This window comes from Sminthopsis crassicaudata, chromosome 2 (assembly GCF_048593235.1).
Source record: "Sminthopsis crassicaudata isolate SCR6 chromosome 2, ASM4859323v1, whole genome shotgun sequence".
Taxonomy (NCBI): domain Eukaryota; kingdom Metazoa; phylum Chordata; class Mammalia; order Dasyuromorphia; family Dasyuridae; genus Sminthopsis; species Sminthopsis crassicaudata.
The window spans coordinates 471504696-471530391 of record NC_133618.1 but is presented as its reverse complement, the minus strand read 5'-3'; the positions used below and the strand labels follow the sequence as shown (position 1 = coordinate 471530391).

The 25696-nt window shown below is 33.3% G+C and overlaps 1 protein-coding gene across 1 annotated transcript in view; it reads left to right on the top strand.

Moving 5' to 3' along the window:
• The window catches only part of LOC141557458 (uncharacterized), a 70476-nt gene that overhangs the window by 23817 nt on the left and 20963 nt on the right, over nt 1–25696 (top strand). The window contains exon 6 of the mRNA XM_074293154.1: nt 2843–4624. Within this exon, the coding sequence (XP_074149255.1) occupies nt 2843–4624 (1782 nt within the window). The remainder of the gene's footprint in view (nt 1–2842; nt 4625–25696) is intronic.

Here is a 25696-nt window from a genome sequence, read left to right as displayed (position 1 = left end):
ATATAATTCTATTTCAGACTCAGATATATGGGAAAAGGAGATTATGGAACTTCTTTAAAATAATAGTTGTCCAGCCTTTGATTATTTTAGGGATAAGGAGGTCATTACTTTGTAACGTAACCTGTTCATTATAAATCAGTTGTAATTATTAGGTTCTTAATATTAATCTGATGTTTGCCTTCTGGGAGCTGCTTCTTATTTACAGATTCTAATTCAGCCCTCAAGCAAAGTAGAATGTCTTCTATCCAGTCCTCTTTCCATCTCATGGGGATATCTCCCAATATAGACAATTTAGTTATAACAACATATAGTCTTATTTAAACTATTTGCCTATGTTCATGCCATTGTTGTGTGTTGGAGTCAGGGCCTGAGCCCATAATTTAACTCTGAGGCCAGTCCTTTAACTTCTATAGTAAGCTACTTTTCATGTAACCGTAATAAAGGATATAAATCCCATTAAAGAAAGATCAAAGCCAGAAGTCAGAGAACCCTTTTAAAAAACAAAAACTGAACATTGTATTCCCTAAAAAATTTTGTTCCTTTGTTTTTTGGGGAAGAGAAGAAGATATATCCCAGATAATGATAACAGAATGAATAAAAATTCAGAGTAAGAAATTAGTTTAATATCAATCAACAGACATTTATTTAGTCACTATTATGTCCAGACAGACTTTCTAGGCTTGTCTAATCTTAGTGTCTTCCTTCTGAGCTTTCCCATTAGACTAAGAGCTCCTTAAGATAAGGGATTGTTCTTTTTTTTCCTTTAATAGTTGTTGACTTGACATGGACAAAAAAGCTATATCATCATTAGCATTTTTTTTAGCACCTACTAATATGCCAGGAACTAAGTCTAAGCACTTTACAAATATTACATTATTTGATCTTCACAACAACCCTAGGAAATAGGTGTTATCATGTTCTTACTGCAGAAACTGAGGCAAACTGAGGTTAAATGATTTGCCTAAGGACAGCTAATTAGTGTCTGGTATTGGATTTTTTTAACTCAAGTCTTCCTGACTCCAAGTTCAGCATTTTAACTACTGTGCTACCTATATACCTATATATGTAAAGGTATAAGAAAATATGGCATAAATATAAAATAAGAGTTAATTAAGAAGAAAAGAGATCGGAGATTGGGCACAGGAGGAGAGAACCAGGAAAGACTTTGTACTTTAATTGCATCTTAAATAAAGTTAAGGATTCTATGAGGCAGAGGTGAAAAGGAAGTAAATTTCAGGCATGGAGGATGGTTAGATCAAAGTCATAAAGACAGAAGGGAGTGCTTTGTATGAAAATCAGAGCAGAGGTCAGTTTGGCTATATTGTAGAGTCTGGGAGAGGGAATGATTTATAATGAGACTGAGGCCAAAGAATAAAAGCAAAACAGAGTAGTTGATAATTTATCTTAAAGGCAATAGAAATCTAGTAGATTTTATTGAGTAGGAAAGTAACATGAACACATCCATGCTTAACTGGCAGTTATATTGAGGATGTATTTAATGGGAAGAGACTTGAGGCAGGGCTACCATTTAAAGGTCATTGTAATAGTTTAGGCTATAGTATGTGGCACATAATTAAGAGTGCTTGATGAATAGTATTACTAGCATAAATTATAATAATTGGGTTTTATATGTCAAATAGATCCTGTAGATATTATTTCCATTTTACAACGAGAAAATTGAGATTCAATGAGGTTAAGTAATTTGTATATTATTATAATGTCTTTTTCTTTCCCTAACAACTGTTAATACCTCTGATTGAGAAATTAGAGTGAATAGGTAATATGAGACCAATTTGCAAAGGACTTAGACTTCTAGACTGAAGACTGATCTTCATGTTATAAACAGTAGGGAAGTATTCTAGGATTTTTATTAAGAAAGTAACATTAGCATATGAGGGCAACAGTTCATAGTGCTGAGATTGGTCAAAAGAACCAGGAAATTGAGTAGGGCTGCAACTCCAGGAAGCCAAGATTCATGTAAGCAATAATCGTGGGATGGCCATGGGTATAAAATTTAGGAGGTCAAAGAAGAATAGAGAAAGCTGTGCTCCATGGACAAAGTGAATTTTGTAATCAGGACAAATTTCAAGAAAACAAGAACAACAACAAAAATACCTATGTTTAGAGTATAATAGGGATAATGATCAAAAGGAGCCATTAGTTTTACCTCTATATCCTAAGTTTCTGCTGAATATAAATAGCCCTAATCCCAAAAGTTGTATGCATGAAAAGAGTATAATTGAACAGAAGCAGGATTAATATCACTACAAAAAGACCCTAAGTATGGTTAAAGGAGCTGTAAAAGTATTATTATAGAAATTATCTTTTATGAAGGATTTCTTTGATATCAGTGTATAAAACTGATTGGAGAGGATAAGACTTAAGAGATTAGTTAAGACTCTATTACAAAACAATAAAAGTTTATTACAATAAAATACAGAACATAGGTCAATGAAGTCCTAGATTCAGGTGCTTCCCATAATCCTGATAATTGCTTTTAGCCATAGCATTCTTTTTTTTTTTTTTTTCTATTCCAAAACTCACCTTTCTTACCTCTTAACTCTTCATCAGTAGATCAGAATCATTGAATTCAATTGCATACTTTATTTATTGGATAAATTTTTTCTAACCAATTTTGTTCACATATCATTACTCCTTGACATATTTATTATTCTATCTTTAAATTACAAATACTGAATTTAATATTTAAATGTTTCCAAAGCTATTTATATGTTATTATCATTATTATTATTATCACTTTTACTCTTCTCATTTCAATAATTTCTTTGATCCCAGAATAGGCAACAGGGCACAGTTGCATTTTTTCTTTCTTTTTTTTCAGACTGGGAGACCAGGAACAAAACCAAGGAGTCAACTCCAAAACAAGACATTCCTGAAGCAGAATCATCCCAGAAAATGACATTGGAAAAATTCACAAGAGATGGTATCTGGTATTCTGAGCTAGAAGAAATTGCTTCCCAATTTGGATTAGAGCAGAATATCAAAGAGGGAGAGCTGAGACAAATTACAGTTTCCCAAACAAAAATAATCCCTAGAGAAACAAACCATAAGTATAATAAATATAATCTAATTGCAGAACAAATTGTTCCTTCAAAAGAAATTGCTTATAAGTATGATGTATATAAGAAAATCTACTGTAATTCACAATTATTTGAACATCAAAAAATCTGTGTAGAGAAAAAGCTCTTTGAGTGTAATGAATGTGGGAGAGCATTTACTAAGAGTACAATCCTTAAAAACCACCAGAGAATCCATACAGGTGAAAAACCCTATAAATGTATTGAATGCGGAAAAGCCTTCAGACTTCGTGGAAACCTTACTCGACATAATAGAGTTCATACAGGAGAGAAGCCCTATGAATGTACTGAATGTGGGAAAGCTTTCAGGCTTCGTGGAAACCTTAATCAACATAAAAGAATTCATACTGGGGAGAAACCTTATGAATGTACTGAATGTGGAAAAGCCTTCAGATTATATGCACACCTTACTCAGCATAAAAGAATTCATACTGGAGAGAAGCCTTATGAATGTAATGAATGTGGGAAAACTTTTAGACTGCAGGGACATCTTACTAAACATAAGAGCATTCATCCTGGAAAGAAACCCTATAAATGTAGTGATTGTGATAAGACTTTCAGTAAGGGCTCCCTCCTAGTGAGTCATCAGAGAGTCCATACTGGAGAGGAACCCCATAAATGTAATGAATGTGGGAAAGCCTTCAGTTCACGTGCTAGCCTTACTCAACATAAAAGAATTCATACTGGAGAAAAACCTTATGAATGTAATGAATGTGGAAAAGCCTTCAGCCAGAATGTATGCCTTACTCAACATAAAACCATCCATACAGGAGAAAAACCTTATGAATGTAATCAATGTGGGAAAACCTTCAGTCAGAACAGACATTTAAATCGACATCAGAGAATTCATACAGGAGAGAAACCATACAAATGTGATGATTGTGGTAAATCATTTAGTAATGGTGAATTCCTTAGGCAACATCAGAGAGTCCATACTGGAGAGAAACCTTACAATTGTAATGAATGTGGAAAAGCCTTTCGACTTCGTGTACATCTTACTAGACACAGGAGCATTCATACTGGAGAAAAACCCTACAGATGTAATGAATGTGGGAAAACCTTTCGTCTGAGTACACACCTAACTCAGCATAAAACCATTCATACTGGAGAGAAACCATACAAATGTAATGAATGTGGGAAAACCTTCCGGTTAAGTACAGACTGTACTCAACATCAGAGAATTCATACAGGAGAAAGACCTTATGCATGTAATGAATGTGGAAAAGCATTTTGGGATAGATCATCTTTTACTAAACATCAGAAAATTCATACTGGAGAAAAACCCTATCAATGTAATGAATGTGGAAAAGCCTTCATTCAGAGTTCATCCTTTATTCAACATTGTATTACTCATACTGGAGAGAAACCCTACGAATGTAATACATGTGGGAAAGCCTTTAGCCTTCATGCAAACCTTATTCGACATCAGAGAATTCACACTGGGGAAAAACCTTATAAATGTGATCATTGTGGGAATGTCTTCAGGCACAGTTCAACTCTAATAAGACATCAGAGACTTCACAGTGTAGAGTAGTACTGGAAATTTAGTGAGTCAAGGGAAAACTTTTGTTTTATTTTTTTTTTATTAAGATACCCTATGGCCATCAAGTTACTATTGTCAGCAACTATAATTTTGTTTAGTGTGTTTTCTTGAGACATGCTTCCTTTCACATTGTTCACTCACTGTATTTCATGTGGAAGAGGAATTACCTTATTCTACTTGCCTCCTGAGAGCAAGGCTAGGAGAAATGGTTGAAAGTTACAGAAGCAGAATTTTTACTGGTGTAAGGAAACATTTCCAAATAATTAAAGCTATCTAAAAGCATAATTAGCTAGCTTAGCAGAGCTCATTAGAAATTGTTCAGTAAAAATCTTCTAGTGAAGGCTTTGATGGCCATTTGGTAATGGGAGGATAGTGATAGAGGTCACTATCAGATCTGCATTGACCTAGCTGGCCTAAAAGTTCTCCTTTCAACATCAAAATTCTATGGTCTCCCTACTTGTTTCTCCCTTATCTAACATATAACTGCAAAAATAATATTTCTAGTCCATTGGTCTGACCATAGAGGCCAAATAATGTGGTCTAACCACATCATTTTCAAACTATTAGTTGTACTCTTCCACCTCTTTACATTTATGCATTCCATCCTTCATACCTTGAATATATTCCCACCTCATCTCTACTTTTTGAAACCCCACTTTTCTTTTAAATCTTCAACTCTGATGCCACTTTTAAAAGAAAAGTTTTCCTCAAAGCTTTTCTTCTCCAATCTCTACAAAATCACCCCTCAATCTTCAAAATTTTCAGACATCTTTTTTCAGGAATCACATTTATACTTTTATTACATTTTACCTGGTATCATATTTCTTTGTTATTTTCCCCTCTGTTATATATTGTAAACTCTTTGAGAGCAGATACTGACATTTTTCATTTTTATATTCTCAAAACTCAGCATAGTACTTGCACATAGTAGGTACTTAATAAATATTTGTTGAATTTAATTGAATTACCAAAGTTGGTGATACCAGATATCCATGATCGATGCTTTAGATGAGGAGCCCAGGATCCAACAATACTGCTAAATCTGGGCATAAAAAAGAAAAGAATATTTGAAAAGGCAGAAGACAATGGGAACTAAATTAGTGGAAGCTAATCAGAAGAACTCAGCTCCCCAGAATACAAATACATTGGACCTTTCACAGCAATATTTTCTATGTCAGTACTATCTATATCATGTACACATACACATTACAATAGAAGACCAAAGCCATGCACTTCCCCCACATTGGATTCAATAAAACAGGTCTGAACCTCCTTCCATTATGTTTCTATAGCAGCAGAGCCCTAATGTAAGGTTACATAAGAATAGGAATAATAAGGTGCCATGACCTAATGGAAAGCATGGGGTGGAGTTGACTAAAATCCTCTTAACTGATGAGAGGTATAACCAAGAGACCCTGTCTATTGAAGAAGAAAAAAAATTCCAGGGAAAAAAAACATTGAATTTAAACTCTCTCCTGGGATTTAGGAACCCAAGAGAGAGAACAAGGCTGGCAAATTATCTTTATTAACAAAACTCTGAACAGAATTCGGAATGATTAGATAAAAATAAGAGAAGGTCCAGAACCTGAAAGTGTACAGTCTTAGAAAAGCTATCAGCATAGATATCGGTAACTCTTATGATAGTGATGGTGGGGATGGGGAGAGTTGAAGATTGAAACAAATACTCTTGTCATTGTAGAAAGTAACTACCTTCTCAATAAATTACTGAAATGAATGTATTGATCCAAGAGACCAGATTTTTTTCAAGATCTTTGGAAAGGATCTATTTAGCACACTCATTACAAAGAATGAATTATTTCTTGGAAATGAAAGAGAAAGGATACACAGAGATTTGAGTTCCCTTAAGCCATATAGTCACCCAAGATACTCCAGCAAGCTGCATATACTGTGCCTGTCCAACTCAGGAAGGGGTTGTGGTGAAGGGAAAGGATGATGCATCTTTTAGGCTGAAGAGCCAAACTGATTGGCCATCCCACCTCTACCCTCATCCCAATTTGTTGCATAACCTATTATAAGACAACTAGTAGTATAGATCATTTGTTGCAGGAATGATTGGTTAAGCTCCAAAAAATCTCCAACGTGAGCTCCAAAGCCCCTGCTAATAGCCTGGTCATTAAGAGGAAACTTCTTTCCCTCTGTGTTTTAGAAAAATGGGCACATACATAAGTTAATAGTTTGTATTAATACTAAATAGGGGAATAGAAATATTAGGCAAATATATACATACACACATTTGTGTCAATGAAGTATGGAAGGCAACTACCTAAACAGCATGTAACTACAAATTATGAATATAATGAGACTTAAAAGTTAAGTACAGGGGCAGCTGGATAGTGCAATGGATAGAACATTGGCCCTAGAGTCAGAGGACCTATGTTCAAATCTGGCCTCAGACACTTAACACTTTCTAGTTGTGTGATACAGGGCAATTCACTTAACCCCAATTAAATAAAAATAAAAAATTATAAAACAGAATGTACACGAATGTGTAACTATGCATATGTGCATACACACACACACAAGCTGTATACATGTATGCAAGAATATGTGGAAGACGGCTTTGTCACAAAATAGGCCGTATCATTGGAACAGATATGACATTCATCATTCCAAAGATTATAACATCACTTCTTGACTAGGCAAGGGTATCACTGAGCCTGTTTATGATCTAAGCATGTAATTATGCTATTCCCTGGAAATAATTTTAAAGACCACTACAAGTGAAGAAAAGATGGAATAAGCAGAAGAAAAATGATTGATGAATAATGGAAAAAAGAATAACTGTTTCACAGAAGCAAAAAAGAATAGCACAAAGTCAGCATTGGGAGTAAATACTGCAAAAAGAGCTTTCGATAGAAGACAGTGACCTAGAGATTTGTTTGCATAGAACATTGGGGCCAGATTACAGCAGATCAAGAAGAAATTGATGAAAGGAATTGCTGTAGACCACTTATTTAAAGGGATCAGGAGTAAAAGATAAGAGCCACAAAATCAAAAGTAGTTTCATTTTATTTTCTTCTTTAGAGAGAGATGTAACTTGGCTCCACAAAAGCCAAAGTGAAAAGGAGTTGGCTTCAGAGGAAAAAGACTGATTGTTACCTAGTTAATGAGATATGTGAAAAAGCACAGATATGTGTGTGTGTATGTGTGTGTGTGTGTGTGTGTGTATGTGTGGTATAGTCTATAGCTTTTGTAATCCAATTGTTTTGTGATTTTAGAGAAAAGTTCGGATTTGCTCCTATAAACGACGCTCTCACACAATAGTCAAAAGTAAAAGTAAAATTTAATCATACAATGCAAGGAATAGATTGCTTATAGTAACAGCTCATACAACATAAAACACAGAAGATTGCTAATATAATAAGTAATAGTAGAGAAGGATAAAGAAAACATTACCAATTCGGGAGAGCACTGACTCTGGAAATCTCGGCTGGGGAATCCCTGGTCTAGCAGCCTTTGAGTCCCAAATGGGAAAATTCCCAGGCAGATCATCATCTCCATGGACAGGATTCCAAAGAAACTTAGGACTTGCTAGCTTATATAGGACTTTAGGCAAAGAAGGCATGCAGCCAACTTATTAATTAGTTTAGTACAGCAACTTTGCACATGTGGCAAGTATGTGACTGAGGAATAAGATCATGAGTCGACTCTGTCAGTTATTTATGAACTGGAACAGGAAACAGACTGTCTTTGGAGCATATTTTAGCAAGATTATGCAAGACGGGGGTAGCCATGTCTCCTCAAGCATACAGTTCCAGGAGGGGCTGGTTCCTGAAATTACTATACAGATCTGTCAGCTTGATCCAAGTCATAAAGTTCACAGAGAGGTCAAGTTCTCATAAGGCTTCAGTCCTCATATTTTGGAGTGAACTTACTTTATATAAAGAAATCTCAATTCTTTATTCACCAATGTAATTTTATGATGAGGCTTTGAGCTATATTCTTAGAGAATATGAAATTATTTTTGAGAAAAGTATTAGGCAGATGTTAGTTATCTATAACCAAGAACTTACAAATCATTAAATATATATATGTGTGTATATATATATATATATATATATATATATATGTTAGGGATAGAACTTATGATTTCATTATTATAAAGTAATACTGTTAGTAAAGTTTTACAAATTCAGGTCTTTATGTTCTCTGAAACTTATGGTTTTAGAGAGTTTCCTAGAGCACTGAATGTATAAGCAATTTGCTCAGAATCACACAGCTAGTATTTATCAGAGGTCAGATGCCAATCCAGGTTTTCTCTACTTCAAGCCTATGGAACTTCATTTTTCATTACTTAGAACCCAGCTTCTTAAACTGTAGTTCCTATCCCATTTGAAATCTCAACTGAATATGAAGGTTGCAAAATTATGATTTATTAGCAAATGTTTGATTTGTATGCCTATTTCACATACCTGTATACCCAGGATCACATAAAATTTTTTTGAGTGAAAAGAGGTCTCAAGTAGAAAAAATTTAAGAATCCCTTTTTTAAAAGGCTTCTTTTATTTAAAGTCCAATGGTTGGTATCCTCTCCAGTAATTTAGAAATATCCTTAGGCAGAAATTAGCAGTGCCTATGAATCACTAATATTCTTTGACTAGTGAGATCCAGTCCTTATTTACTTTGATGTAAATTAGATTAATTTGGTAGTTTATATATCCCAGGATGGAATTGTAGTAAGCAACATGGTGCATTGGAAAAAACATTGAATTTTGTATCAAAGAATCTAGGTTCTTTCTGAATTCCAGTTCTCTCATTTATGCTTGTGTGCCCTCAAATCATTCAACTCACCTCTCTGGCTCTCATCTGTAAAACTGGGCAGTGGGGAAAAATGCAGTAGAATAGATAAAAGGTTCCTCAAAAACTATAATTTATGAAAAAAAATAGTAGCAATACAATTATCTCCACCACTTAATAGTGTAAATTCTGAGTCTATTTCTTGATTTGTAGAATTTAAATAATACTACTCTTAATACCAACCTTACTACAAGATTATGGTAAGAAAAGTGCTTTCCAACTGTCAAGTGCTATGTAATGAGTTACTTCCTTTATCATTTCACTTGCTTTTATGTGAGAAAAGATGATCATATTATCAAAGAAAGCTTCTATGAAAGAATCAAATATATTTGCCAGTAATTTATTCTTAAAATGGTAAAATAATACTGGTGTGTGGATAACCCAAATTGCATTTCTTGGCACTCAAATTCCCATAACATACTGCTGTCTTCTGCTTATTTGTGGGCTTAATAGAATTTGTCATACACCTCACTCCCAAACCCAACTTTGTAAAGACTTTGATTCCCAGACTTTCTCCTTGAAAAATTTAAAATCAGCAGAAGTTTGTAGCAGATACAAACAACAGTGTCTATAATTAGCCTCAGTACAAAGCACAGCTAACTCTGCTCCTTGGGCCTGAAGAAAAATGTGACTTTGATTATCTAGACCTGAAGGTCTAGACAAAGAATTCCTTTGAATGGTCTTATTTGCATTCCTACAATTCCTACTATTCCTGTTTGTTTTGATGCATTGATAGCAAGTCAGCAAGGCAGTCATATTTGGGTACAAGAGGGATCACTTAGGTCCTCTCCTAAATGAAGATTCCTCAAAATTACTGGTATTCTTTTTAATCAATACTCTAAGGATTCTTAGTGAAGCAAGTACTGCTAGTTTGAGTTTTTGGAGAGATTTGTACTATAGTGATCTGAATATCACACCTTCTGTGGACAAGATGGCTACTAACAGGATTAGTTGTCCTGAGTTGTATTCAAATACAAGTTTCTTAGGAGGTAATTCATCTAGTATGATTACCATAAATTTAGATAATGTAATATCAAGTGTTATTAATATAACTATTGTCTCCAGAGTAAGGGAGATAGAAGGCCCAGTATATTGTTCATTGGTTAAGTTATATCTAGAATGTTATGTTTAGTTCAGCTTTCCATATTTCAATTAATACAGCTTTCCATATTTCAATTGATACATACAGATGTATCTAATAAGAAGGTGATTGTCATGAAAAATAGATCATATGAGGAATGGTTGAAAGAATTGGAATGCTTAAACTAGGAAAAGATTTAGCAAAAATATATAAACTTTTTTCAGATATCTAAAGAGCTGTTTTATAAAAGATAAGTTTTACTTATGCTTTGTAATTGCAGAAAGGAAAACTAGAAATGATGGATGGAAGTTACAGAAAGGACAATTGCAACTCAATAATAGAACTTTTTACATTTTGAGAGTCATAAAAATGAATGGACTGCTTCATGAAGGAGTTACTTCATTGGAAATGTCTAAGGAGAGGTTAGACAGATACATTATTACTTAGGGAAAGATATCGAAAATATTTCTTCTTTGACAAAAATATTGCTGCAGATGACCTTCAAAGTCCCTCCCAACTTTAAGGTTCTATAATTCTTGTCAAGTTCTTATCTGCCCAAAAAATTCATGTGTACTTAATATCTTACTACACAATGTGGCACTTTTATTAGATAATATATTATTCTCTAAGGGGCATGTTTTCCAGGCAAAATTGTGTGTCCTTCAAGAACATTTACTATGATTCATATTTATTTTTGGCTCTTATATAATCAGAAACAGAGATGACATTACAAAATAGAATAGAAAATCAATTAAAATTTACTTTACTTGACACACCCAAGTCCCTGAATATTATCAAACCATACACCTTTTGATGCTGCTAACTTTCACTAAAGACACATCAATAGATGGTTCAAAGTTGAGTATGCATATACTTAGCATTTCAGAAATCATTGAAATTCAAGGATGTAGCTACAGATTTCACTCAGGAGAGAATGGGCCAACTATATCTTGAAATGAAATAAACCTGTACAGGAAAATAATTCTGATGAATTCTAGGAATCTGATCTTATTGGGTAAGTGTGGTATTCTTGTGTGCTTAGCATCCATCCAATTTTTGGAGTGTATTTATTTCCTTAGTCATTAAAAATTATGGACCTTCTGGTGTCTCTTTTGCATACAAACTTGAAGTTCAATTTTCATAAATCCCTAATCCCTTTGGGACACTGAAACAAGGTTCTCTTGCTCCTGTTTATAGATGAAAGTTCTGTATTCCATAAAAGATGAAATTGGGACTTGTCCAATCTTTGATGTAACATGTAGCTTCTCCTAAGAGCCTGAAAAATAAGGATTTGGGGGTTTCAAGGATGGATCTTTGTCCCCAGCACATAAACCCAAGTCTTTTCTCTTTTCATATGAATAGGATATTAAATTTCCAAGTCAGCTGTGTTACCCCAATTGGACAAAGAAGAAAGTTTTGAATAGTAAAAAGACAAATCCCAAGAGGTACTTGTTCAAGTGAGTAAGAAGAAAACAACTTTTTTTTAAACATTTGACACATGATCATCTTTTGATAGATATTCTTTCTTTTCTCAGGTTTTAAGACACTACCTTGTCCTGGTTCTCTTCCTGCCTGTCTGACTGTTCCTCAGTTTCTTTCGCTGAATCATCATTCATGACCTGCCCAATAATTCCCATCTTTTCCCTATCCTCCTTTAGTCTAGGAAACCAACTATTAACATGGAGCATGCCTGTTGGTGGAGTAATATTGAATAAGAATATCACAGGGATAGATTTTAGAGGATTTAGTAGGCAGTAGGAAAGTATCTTCTGATTTTCAGTAAGAAAGTAACATTGTCACATGGGGACATAAGTGCAAGAGTCTGTATTGATCAGAGAGGGCTCAAGACTTTACTGGGAGAGCAACACCAGGATACCAGAGTTTGAGGGCTCTATACTTACCAAAAATCTAAGATTTTCTTAAGGTCTGAAAATTGTAAAATCAAAGTAGAATAGAATAATTCTCCTATCAGGTTTTAGAGAAATTAATCTGTAGTGCCCACAATCCAGTAATTTCAGGAGAACAAAAAAAAAAAAAAATGCCAGCTCAACAACATAGTAATGACAATATTTATCATGGGAAACCAATTTTTTCCCCTAGTCCCTTTATAATTCCTACTGAATATGGGCAATTCTGGTTTTGTATGAATAGAGATACAGGAAGTACATAATATAATAGAGATAGCATCAGTGTAGTTATAGAAAGAGCTTGATTATGATTTGTGGGGTATTTTTATAGAAACAAAAAAAATTTATAAAGAATTCATTTGATATCAGTATATAGCATCACTTGGAAGCAATAAGATAAAGAAGCCAAGAGATTAGTTAGGTACTATTACACTATTAGAGTAATCGAAACATGAGCTGATAAAACCCTGAACCAGTCTGGTCCCCAGGCTGTTTCTCACATTCCTATTATTTCCTTAAGTTACATAATTTCTTTTTTGTTCATCCAACAGTTAATTCTCACTTTCAGGTTCTCCTAGATGGGCTTGTCTCAATTTCTGTGCTTACTTTTCATATTATATCAACTTCTATGAAACTATTTGTGTTCCCTTCTCACTGCTCCTTATCTCTTTCCATTTCTCAGATTTCCATTTCCTAAATCTCAAGGTCATATTTAAAAGTTTCCAAAACCCCCTTTATGTTATACTCATTATCATTTTTACTTTTTTTTCTAGATTGAGTAATTTTCTTATTTGTAACACAGGCAACAGGACAAAGTTGCCTGGGGTTTTGTTTTGTTTTGTTTTGTTTTTTCTTTCAGACTGGAAGGCCAGGTGTTAAAATCAAAAAGTTAAATCTAAAGCAAGATATTTCTTTTTTTATATATATTTTTTATTTTATAATTATAACTTTTTTTGACAGTACATATGCATGGGTAATTTTTTGTAACATCATTCCTTACACTCACTTCTGTTCTGATTTTTCCCTTCCTTCCCTCCACCTCTTCCCCTAGATGGCAGCAGTCTTATACATATTAGATATGTTATAGTATATCCTAGATACAATATATATGTACAAAACCAAACTTCCTGTTGCACAGGAAGAATTGGATCCAGAAGGTAAAAAATAACCTGGGAAGAAAAACAAAGATGCAAACAGTTTACACTCATTTCCCAGTGTTCCTTCTCTGGGTGTAGCTGATTCTGTCCATCATTGATCAATTGGAATAGAATTAGAGCTTCTCTTTGTCGAAGATATCCATGAAGCAAGATATTTCTAAAGAAAAATCATCACAGAAAGTTACAATGGAAAGATTCAAAAGGGAGATAGTTGATACACTTAAGTTTAGTCTGAAAATATGATGGCTAGTTTGAATGACAGCAAAATGTCAAGAAAAACTTGTCAGAAGCTGATAAGTTTTTCAGAATACAGCATTGCCTTAAAAAACATACCTGGGCAAAATGAATTTAGTTTGAACCCAATGCAGAACAATATAGAACACGAAATTTGCACAAAAGATATTATGAATATGATATATAATTTATATAATATGTTATATAACTTAATTAGGCATCCAAAAGTCTGTGTGGAGAAGAAAACGCTATGAATACAGTTAATGTAGGAAGGTTTATAGTAAATGTGCACTCAAGCAAAATTGATAGTCCATATTAAAGAGAAATTCTATAATGTAATGAATGTGGGATGGGCTTCAGACTGCTCAGGTATCCTTGATCAATATAAGAGAATTCATACTGAAGATAATTATTGTTATAATAATTGTATAAATTATATTTTTATATACACAAATGTATATGTATATATAAAATATATGTTTATATAAATGTATAAAAATAATAATTGTTACAAATGTAACACATATGAGGACTCTCCATCATAATACAAATTATAGTCAAAATAATTTATATCAAATAGAAATGCTATAAACGTAATCATGAGAAAAAGCCAGCAACTTGTTTAGGCACCTTACCTCTGTTTACAACTACACCAACAATGTATCAGCGCTCCAGTTTTCTCACATTCCCCCCCCAACATTTGTTATTATCTTCCCCTGTCATCTTAACCAACCTGAGAGGTGTGTAGTGGTATCTCAGAGTCATCTTAATTTGCTATTCTCTGATCAATAGTGATTTGGAGCACCTTTTCATATGACTAAAAATAGTTTCAATTTCTTCATCTGAGAATGTCTGTTCATATCTTTTGACCATTTATCAATTGGAGAATGGCTTGATTTCTTATAAATTAGAGTCAGTTCTCTATATATTTTGGAAATGAGGCCTTTATCAGAACCTTTGAATGTAAAAATGTTTTCCCAGTTTACTGCTTCCCTTCTATGTTATCTGTATTAGTTTTGTTTGTACAAAAACTTTTTAACTTAATATAATCAGAATTATCTATTTTGTGATCAATAATGATCTTTAGTTCTTTGTTTTTTTTATTATAGCTTTTTATTTACAAGATATAATATGCATGGGTAATTTTTCAGCATTGACAGTTGCAAAACCTTTTGTTCCAATTTTTCCCCTCCTTCCCCCCACCTCCTCCCCCAGATGGCAGATAGACCAATACATGTTAAATATGTTAAAGTATATGTTATATACATATATTGTATTTAATACAATATATATATATACATGTTCATACAGTTATTTTGTTGCACAAAAAGAATTGGATTTTAAAATGGTGTACAGTTAACCTGTGAGGGAAATAAAAAATGCAGGCAGACAAAAATAGAGGAATTGGGAATTCTATATAGTGGTTCACACTCATTTCCCTGAGTTCTTTCGCTGAGAGTAGCTGGTTCAATTCATTATTGTTCTATTGGAGCTGATTTGTTTCATCTCATTGTTGGAGAGGGCCATGTCCATCAGAATTGATCATCATATAGTGTTGTTGTTGAAGTATATAAAGATCTCCTGGTCCTGCTCATTTCACTCAATATCAGTTCATGTAAGTCTCTCCAGGCCTTTCTGAAGTCATCCTGTTGGTCATTTCTTACAGAATAATAATATTCCATAACATTCATATACCACAATTTATTCAGCCATTCTCCAATTGAGGGGCATCCACTCAGTTTCCAGTTTTTGGCCACTACAAAGAGAGCTGCCACAAACATTGTTGCACATACAGGTCCCTTTCCCTTCTTTAAGATCTCTCTGGGATATAAGCCCAGTAGTAACACTTCTGGATCAAAGGGTATGTGCAGTTTGATAACTTTTTGAGCATAGTTCCAAATCATTCTCCAGAATGTCTGAATGTATTCACAATTCCACTAACAATGTATCAGTGTCCTTTTTTTCCCACATCCCCTCCAACATTCTGCATTATCTTTTCCTTTCATTCTAACCAATCTGACAGGTGTGTAGTGGTATCTCATAGTTGTCTTCATTTGCATTTCTCTGATTAATAATGACTTGGAGCATCTTTTCATATGGCTAGAAATAGTTTCAATTTCTTTGTCTGAGAATTGTCTGTTCATATCCTTTGACCACTTATCAATTGGAGAATGGCTTGATTTCTTTTAATAGAATATATTATAATATATATATGTATAATTATAATATAAAATGTATTAATATAATCAAAATTTTCTATTTTGTGATCAATAATGATCTCTAGTTCTTCTTTGGTCACAAATTCTTTCCTCTTCCACAGGTCTGAGAGATATACTATCCAATGTTCCTCTAATTTATTTATAATATCATTCTTTATGCCTAGATCATGAACCCATTTTGACTTTATCTTGATATACACTATTAAGTGTGGGTCAATGCCTAGTTTCTGACATACTAGTTTCCAATTTTCCCAGCAGTTTTTGTTAAATAGTAAATTCTTATCCCAAAAGCTGGAGTCTCTGGGTTTGTCGAACATTAGATTGCTATAGTTATTAACTATTTTGTTCTATGAACCTAACTTATTCCACTGATCAACTAGTCTATTTCTTATCCAGTATCAAATGGTTTTGATGACCACTGGTTTATAATATAGTTTTTGATCTGGTACAGTTAGGCCACAGAAGCTTAATATCTTTAAAGATCAAAGGTAAAAGTTAAAATGGCAGAGGCTCTGAGAGTAATTTTGGTTTTGTCTTAAAAGACAAAAGCAAGAGAGACAGGGAACTGAGGAGAAAAGGAGGAAAAAAAAGAAATTATTAGTATACAATACAAGTACATAGATGAGTGAACAGGCATGCCATGAATTTATTTTATCTGAATTAGATAAAAATTGAATACACACACACACAGATTGATTCAGAAATGCATTAAATGATTAAACTCAAAAGAAAAATAGGAAATGGACAAGGAAGGGACATAGAAGGATCTAAAGGGTGGAGAGAGATAGAATAGGTAAGATGACAGTCATAACTTAATGTAATCTCAAATGTTGGAAGGAGGAACGTGAAAGGAAGATTAAAAAGAAAGGAAGACAGAATAAAAACCTTGGTTGAAAAGTGGAGTAAGGAGTAAGGAGAAAAGATCTATAAGAGGAAATTGTGTCATTTATGAAATTGCATGTCAGCTAAGTTTCTTCTCTTCTACCACCTTCTTTATAGAATAAAGAATGTAAAGAGAGGTAATAAATAAGCACAAGGACACAGGAAAGAAGGGAATAACACAATTAAGTCATAAATGTGAATGGGATAAACTCATCCATAAAAGAGGATATGGATTACAGAAACCAACAACATATTGTTCACAAGAAACACTTGAAACACAAAGATTCACACAGCTAAAATAAGGGGCTATAATAAAATTATGCTTTGGCTGAAATCAAAAAAGCAATGATAGCAGTCATGATCTTAGATAAGTCTATATTAAGTACACATGATAAGCTAAAAGCAGCATGGTTAAATCATTACCAATCATCATGTTTTCTAGGCATCTAATAACATAATATCTAGTATTTAAAGGAAAATCTAATTGAATTAGAGGGGAAAATAGGAAAACTAAAATTGTGACCTCAAGATACCCCTTTCAAATATAGACAAATTAATTTTTTAAAAAAGAAGAAAAAAGTTAAGGACTTAAATAGAATTTTAGAAAAAGTAAAAAGGGCAATTTAAGTCTGGCAAATCCAGGATGGGAGCAGAAAGAATTTTGCATACCTCTTCACTATTTTGCACTTCAAAAAATGGCCATTTGTTGGGACATAAAGACTTCATCAAAACAATATAGAAAATCAGAAATAGTAAATATTAGTTACTGATTATAATTAAATAAATATAATGTTTAATAAAGAGCACTTAATATAAGAATTTAAAAGCAATGGGAAATTCAAGAGTTCCAGAGAACTTGTGTGTCAAAGACAAAAATTGTAGAATCAATAGAAAATTTCCTCAAAGCAAATAATACCAAAACCAAAGGGATTCAGCTAAAGCATGTCTACAAAAGGAAAGTTAGTTTCTAAATGTTTTCATCCATGAAAGACAAAAAGAACTGATAAATTGAGAATTCAACTTAAAAACCTTAAATAACAAGTCAAAAATCTCCAACTAAATAACAAAGTAGAAATCCTAGAAAATAAGGAATTGATTAATAAAATAAAGCAAAAAGATAATTGAATTAATAGATAAAACTAGGAGCTGGTTTAAAAAAAATTAAAGAAATAAGCAGTTAGCCTGTTTTTAAAAGCCAGAGTAGGGGCAGTTGTAATGGATAGAGCATCAGGTCTAAGACAAAGGAACCTAAGTTCAAATCTGATGTCAGACACTTAATACTTATTATCATTAGATAATAATACAGATAATAATATATAGATAATAACACAGATCCCTGTGTTATTAGATACCTAGAATATATACATATTGTTAATGATATATCTCTGCTGTTTTTACCTTTTTTTATCTTTTGTATTTAGAGTAGCCTTATCTGAAATCATGATTGCTATTTTTTTCTGAATTCAGCTGAAGCATAGATTTTATTATAGCCCCTTATTTTAGCTGTGTGAATCTTTGTGTTTCAAGTGTTTCTTGTGGACAACATGTTGGGTTTTAATATCAAAAATGGAAAAAGGAGAAATTGCATCAACTAATGAGAAAATAAAAGAAATTATAAGTTATATCAAATTGAAAAGGTTTTGTATAAACAAAACTAAGGCAGATAAGATTAGAAGGGAAGCAATAAACTGGGAAAACATTTTTACAGTCAAAGGTTCTGATAAAGGCCCCATTTCCAAAATATATAGAGAATTGACTCTTAATTTATAAGAAATTAAGCCATTCTCCAATTGATAAATGGTCAAAGGATGTGAACAGACAATTCTCAGATGAAGAAATTGAAACTATTTCTAGCCATATGAAAAGATGCTCCAAGTCATTATTAATCAGAGAAATGCAAATGAAGACAACTCTGAGATACCACTACACACCTGTCAGATTGGCTAGAATGACAGGGAAAGATAATGCAGAATGTTGGAGGGGATGTGGGAAAAAAGGGACACTGATACATTGTTGGTGGAATTGTGAATACATCCAGCCATTCTGGGGAGCAATTTGGAACTATACTCAAAAAGTTATCAAACTGTACATACCCTTTGATCCAGCAGTGTTACTACTGGGCTTATATCCCAGAGAGATCTTAAAGAAGGGAAAGGGACCTGTATGTGCAAGAATGTTTGTGGCAGCCCTCTTTGTAGCGGCCAGAAACTGGAAACTGAGTGGATGACCATCAATTAGAGAATGGCTGAATAAATTGTGGTATATGAATATTATGGAATACTATTGTTCTGTAAGAAATGACCAACAGGATGGCTTCAGAAAGGCCTGGAGAGACTTACATGAACTGATGCTGAGTGAAATGAGCAGGACCAGGAGATCATTATATTCTTCAACAACAATACTATATGAGGATCAATTCTGATGGACGTGGCCCTCTTCAACAATGAGATGAACCAAATCAGTTCCAATAGAGCAGTAATGAACTGAACCAGTTACACCCAGTGAAAGAACTCTGGGAGATGACTATGAACCACTACATAGTGTTCTCAATACCCCTATTTTTGTCTGCCTGCATTTTTGATTCCCTTCACAGGCTAATTGTATACTATTTCAAAGTCCAATTCTTTTTGTGCAGCAAAATAACTGTATGGACATGTATACATATATTGTATTTAATTTATATTTTAACATATGTAACATGTATTGGTCAACCTGCCATCTGGGAGAAAGGAGTGGGGGGAATGAGGGGAAAAATTGGAACAAGGCTTGGCAATTGTCAGTGCTGTAAAATTACCCATGCATAGATCTTGTAAATAAAGAGCTATAATAAAAAAAGAAAGAAAGAAATCAGAAAAAAAAAGAAATTATAAGAAATAGTTTTGCACAACTATTTACCAGGAAACCTGATAACTTAGAGGAAATAAATGCTTACAAAAATAAAAAAAACCTAAATTAACAAAAGAGAGAGTAGAATGTTTAAAGAAACCTAATATAAGAAAAAAATTGAACAATCCATAAATGAACTTACAAAGAAGAAAAACTCTAGGATCATAAGCATTCACAAAAGAATTCTATCAAGCATTCAAAAAACAATTCCAGCAGTATAGTAGTTGTTTGCAATAATATAAAAATGCATTTTTAATCTTTTTCTTAGATATAAAAATGTTTTTGACATTTAAACCTGGGAGAGATAAAGCACAGGAAAAAATAAACTGGTACATACAATGTTGATGCAAAATTTTAAAATCTTAGCAAGCAGGCTAATTGTAGAAACATTAATGCTTATTGGTAGGTCAAAACTCCTAAAAGAGTATTTTATAGAGCTAGGAAAAAAATATAATTCTTATAAAGGAATATGAGATCAAGAATAAGGAGGGGAATGAGAAAGAATGGGGAGAGGAGGTATCAATACCAGATATCAAAGTGACTACTAATATAGCAACTGTTTTAAGATCTAGATTGTACTTCAGATCTTTTCTATCAGGCTGTGTAAGGTGTGAGGTACAACCTCAAAGTTGGGATTAATTTGCATTTCTCTATTATTAGCAATTTACCAGTATTTTCTATATGAGATTCCCCTATCCATATATCTAAAATGTAATTTCTTTCTTACTCCTCTAATTTGTTTATGATATAACTTTTTATACCTAAGCCATATATGCCATATATGTATTTGGAGCTTTTCTTAGTATATGATGTAAGATGTTGCTTTAAACCTAATTTCTGCCAAATTTTCATTGAAATTTTCCAATTGTTTTTGTTAAATAGTGAATCCTTCCCCTGACAACTTCAATATTTGGGTTTGTTAGATATTATGTTATTTTGGAACATTATGTTAGTTTGGAACTATGCTCAAAAAGTTATCAAACTTTGTATACCCTTTGATCTAGCAATGTTACTACTGGGCTTATATCCCAAAGAGATCTTAAAGAAGGGAAAGGGACCTGTATGTGCAAGAATGTTTGTGGCACCCCTCTTTGTAGTGGCCAGAAACTGGAAGCTACGTGGGTGCCCATCAATTGGAGAATGGCTGAATAAATTGTGGTATATGAATATTATGGAATATTTTTGTTCTGTAAGAAAGGACCAACAGGATGATTTCAGAAAGGCCTGGAGAGACTTACATGAACTGATGCTTAGTGAAATGAGCAGGACCAGGAGATCATTATATGATTGAACAACAACACTATATGATGATCAATTCTGATGGACGTGGCCATCTTCAACATGAGATGAACCAAATCAGTTCCAATAGAGCAGTAATGAACTGAACCAGCTACGCCCAGCGAAAGAACTCTGGGAGATGACTATGAACCACTACATAGAGTTCCCAATACCCCTATTTTTGTCTGCCGCATTTTTTATTTCCTTCACATGCTAATTGTACACTATTTCAAAGTCCAATCTGTGTTTTTTATTCTTCTGTATTTTGTATATTAAATCTGTTCCACTAACTGACCCCTCTACTTTTCTTAAACCAGTACTAATTTTTTTTAATTTTGCATCAGCATTGTATGTACCAGTTTATTTTTTCCTGTGCTTTATCTCTCCCAGGTTTAAATGTCAAAAACATCTTTATATCTAAGAAAAATATTTAAAATGCCTTTTTATATTATTGCAAACAGCTTCTACACTGCTGGAATTGTTTTTTGAATGCTTGATAGAATTCTTTTGTGAATGCTTATGATCCTAGAGTTTTTCTTCCTTGTAAGTTCATTTATGGATTGTTCATTTTTTTCTTATATTAGGTTTCTTTAAACATTCTATTTCTCTTTTGTTAATTTAGGTTTTTTTTTTATTTTTGTAATTTATTTCCTCTAAGTTATCAGGTTTCCTGGCAAACAGTTGTGCAAAACTATTTCTTATAATTTCTTTTTTTTCTGATTTATTTATTTATTTATTTTATTATAGCTTTTTATTTACAAGATCTATGCATGGGTAATTTTACAACACTGACAATTGTCAAGCCTTTTGTTCCAATTTTTCCCCTCATTCCCCCACTCCTTTCCCCCAGATGGCAGGTTGACCAATACATGTTACATATGTTAAAATATAAATTAAATATAATATATGTATACATGTCCAAACAGTTATTTTGCTGAACAAAAACATCTGTGTTATTGTCCCCCCCAAAAAATGAGACTTCATCAGGTGCCTTAAAGGGAGGTTCTATATAATTGGGGGGGGGAGAGCGGAAGGGGACAGGTTTGAAGGTACTTTAAGTGTGTAAATTCCAGGACTTCTGTGAAGATGATGTTTCTAGGATTAAGACGTTTCTGAAACATGATAGAAAAAGTCTGGAGTGCAATCTAGAGAGGTAAAAAGCAAATGTTGGAGTGGGAAAAATAAATAAATAAAGCAGGTTCACTATGGAATCTGCATATAGATGGAAGTGAGGTTTTTTTTTTTCTTTCTTAATTTTTCTTGCCTTTTTTTTTCCAGATCATAACCTATCTGAAAATGTTTTGCATGACTTCATATATATTTTGTAGTTGTTCAGCCATTTTCAGTCATCTGATTTTTTTGTGACTCCATTTTGAATTTCTTGGCAAAAAAAACAATTTCACAAGAAAATGGTTTGCCATTTCCTTCTCCAACTCATTTTAAAGATTAGGAAACTGAAACAAATGGATTTAAGTGATGCCCAGAATCATATAAGTAGTAAGTGTCTGAGGCCAGATTTGAACCCAGGAAGTTGAGTCTTTCTGACTCCATGCCAATTGCTCTATCTAGTACACTACCTAGCTGCTCCAGAATTTAACTAACTCTATACAACTGTATATAAAACTCTATACAAATGATTTTTAAACCTGCCTTCCTTCCTCATCCTCAACCATCATCTCTCTTTTAGGCTCCAGTCCAACATCATTATCTGCTTAGCATACATTTCCCAACCCCTCTAGTGCCTTCCCTCTATTTATTTTGTGGGTCATGTAATTGCATGTGAGGATCACAAAACATCTGGCAATAAAAGATTTCTGGATGACCAAAAATTAATTCAAAATCAAACACTTAATGAAACCAAGGTGTTTGGCAGCACTTGCCTGTATTGCATCGTATGACCTCACTGTAGCTTTGGTTCTGAACATATAACATGCACACTTTGCACTGTGCACACCATCATTCCACACATTACCAATGGATGCTTCCAGAAACATCTTGACTCAGATTCAAGATTATTTTGTTATGAATTAGTGTTTTTTACTGTTTGTACATACAAAGTTTTCTGCTCTTACAGAAACACAGTAATTTAATTATGGAAAACAAAAACAATATTTTCCTGCCATCATTTCTCAGCATTTAAGTAGCAAATTAGTATATCTTTGAATAGTGTATTAGAATGTTTGGGTTTTTTTTAACTTCTGTTTTCTCCTTCTTTTACAGAAACAAGTGTTTATTTGCAACAAGAGAAATATTTCTCCCTCCCTATTGTATGTGTATGTAAATGTGAATATCAATTTTTAAATTAAGGACAATCAAATGTAATTTCTTAAACTAAAGCTCATATTTATTTGAGAAATTATTAGCAACATTTATATCTTCGAAGAAAATATTTTTTGGTTATAAGTGGTGAAATTTAGACAGAAAAGATAAAAATACTGATGACAATGAGGCAAAATCTTTGCTAACAGCTATAGTACACCTAAACTGACAAGGAAAAAAAATATGTTCAATCATTCCTGTGATATGAATTGAAGATGGTATGGGAAAAAATCTCTTTGCTAAATTTATAAGGAAGTATATAGTTTTGTATGAAACCAGCCAAACCAAAATAGCATCGTAATAACAAGCATTCAGTGTGCTTGAACAAATCTTCAAAGAGAAACAATGTTTTGATAAATTTATTACTGTTAACAAAGAATATTTACTTTTATGAAACTTCTTATTTAATTGAGAAAAACTAAAAAGTTCTATGCAATCAGAGATTTCATGTTCCTTGCTACTATTAAAATGTCAGAAATAGTTCATGAGAAAAAGTATGGGGATGAAATACATAAAATTCCTTTATCAAATGATACTGTTTCCAAAAGATTTTTCTGAAATTAATAACAATCAATTCCACCAGATTATTACCAGGCTTAAGAGCAGCCCAAACTTTGCAATTTAATTAGATGAAACAACTGATATTTCTTTTTTTTTTTTAAGAATTTTTTCACAGTATATATGCATGAGTAATTTTTTTAAATAATATTATCCCTTGTATTCATTTTTCCAAATTATCCCCCTCTCCCTCCATTCCCTCCCCCCGATGACAGGCAATCCCATACGTTTTACATGTGTTACAATAAAACCTAGATACAATATATGTGTGTAAATACCATTTTCTTGTTGCACATTAAGTATTAGATTCCGAAGGTATAAGTAACCTGGGTAGATAGACAGTAGTGCTAACAATTTACATTCACTTCCCAGTGTTCCTTCTCTGGGTGTAGTTATTTCTGTCCATCATTGATCAACTGGAAGTGAGTTGGATCTTCTTTATGTTGAAGATATCCACTTCCATCAGAATACCTCTTCATACAGCATTGAAGTGTACAGCAATCTTCTGGTTCTGTTCATTTCACTCAGCATCAGTTGATGTAAGTCTCTCCAAACCTCTCTGTATTCCTCCTGCTGGTCATTTCTTACAGAGCAATAGTATTCCATAACCTTCATATACCATAATTTACCCAACCATTCTCCAATTGATGGGTATCCATTCAACTTCCAGTTTCTAGCTACAACAAAAAGAGCTGCCACAAACATTTTGGCACATACAGGTCCCTTTCCGCTCTTTAGTATTTCTTTGGGATATAAGCCCAATAGCAGCAATGCTGGGTCAAAGGGTATGCACAACAACTGATATTTCTAACATGGCACAGGTGTTACTTTATGTAAGATATGTTTACATATAAAGGAAGCACAGATTATTGTTTTGTCTCCCTTTGTAAGGGCACACAAGAGGAAAAGATATATATATTAAAGTCAATAAAATTTTCACAAAGATTTACAATTGAAAAATTGCTTTGGAATCTGTACAGACCCATGTTAGAGCAATGATGAGTGAGAATGCTGGATTTATAGTAAAAATTAAAACTGGTGGCAATGAACATATTTTTATTCACTACATGATCCATTAGGAGGCATTCATAGCCAAAAAAAAATCACCAGTTTATATCATTTTATATATATATATGGTGATATATACATATATATCACCAATTAATATCATTAACTTTATTTTTCCCTTGACCCCCCTGATCCCCCTCCCCGACATTTAATTTACAGACCCCCCTTGTGACGCGCAACCCTCCCTCTTTTTTTTTTTTTTTTTTTATTAGGATCCCTCCCCCCTCCCTCCAAGTCCCTTCACTTATTCCCCTTTTCCTTTTCCCTTTTCCTCTCCCCCCTTTTAATGAGGTGAGAGAAAATTCTCTGAAAAACAAATATGTTAATTATTTACTCTTTGAGCCTCTTCTGATGAGAGTAAGATTCACACAATGATTCTCCCCCTCACTAAGTTCCCTCAGATATGGTGTATTTTCTATGTCTCTTCCTGGGATGTAGTTTCCCTCTTTTTATCACTCCTTCCCCTTTTTCTGAACCGACCTCCTTCCCTTTACTACACCCCCCTTTTTTTCTTTTATATCAGTAAAATCAAATTATCCTTGAGTATTTTTTATATACCCACAACAGAGTTACAGTTCTCAAGGGTTCTGTGTACCTTTTTCTGTTTCTCTTCAGTCTTGTGGATGTAGATCAAATTTTTTGTTTAAG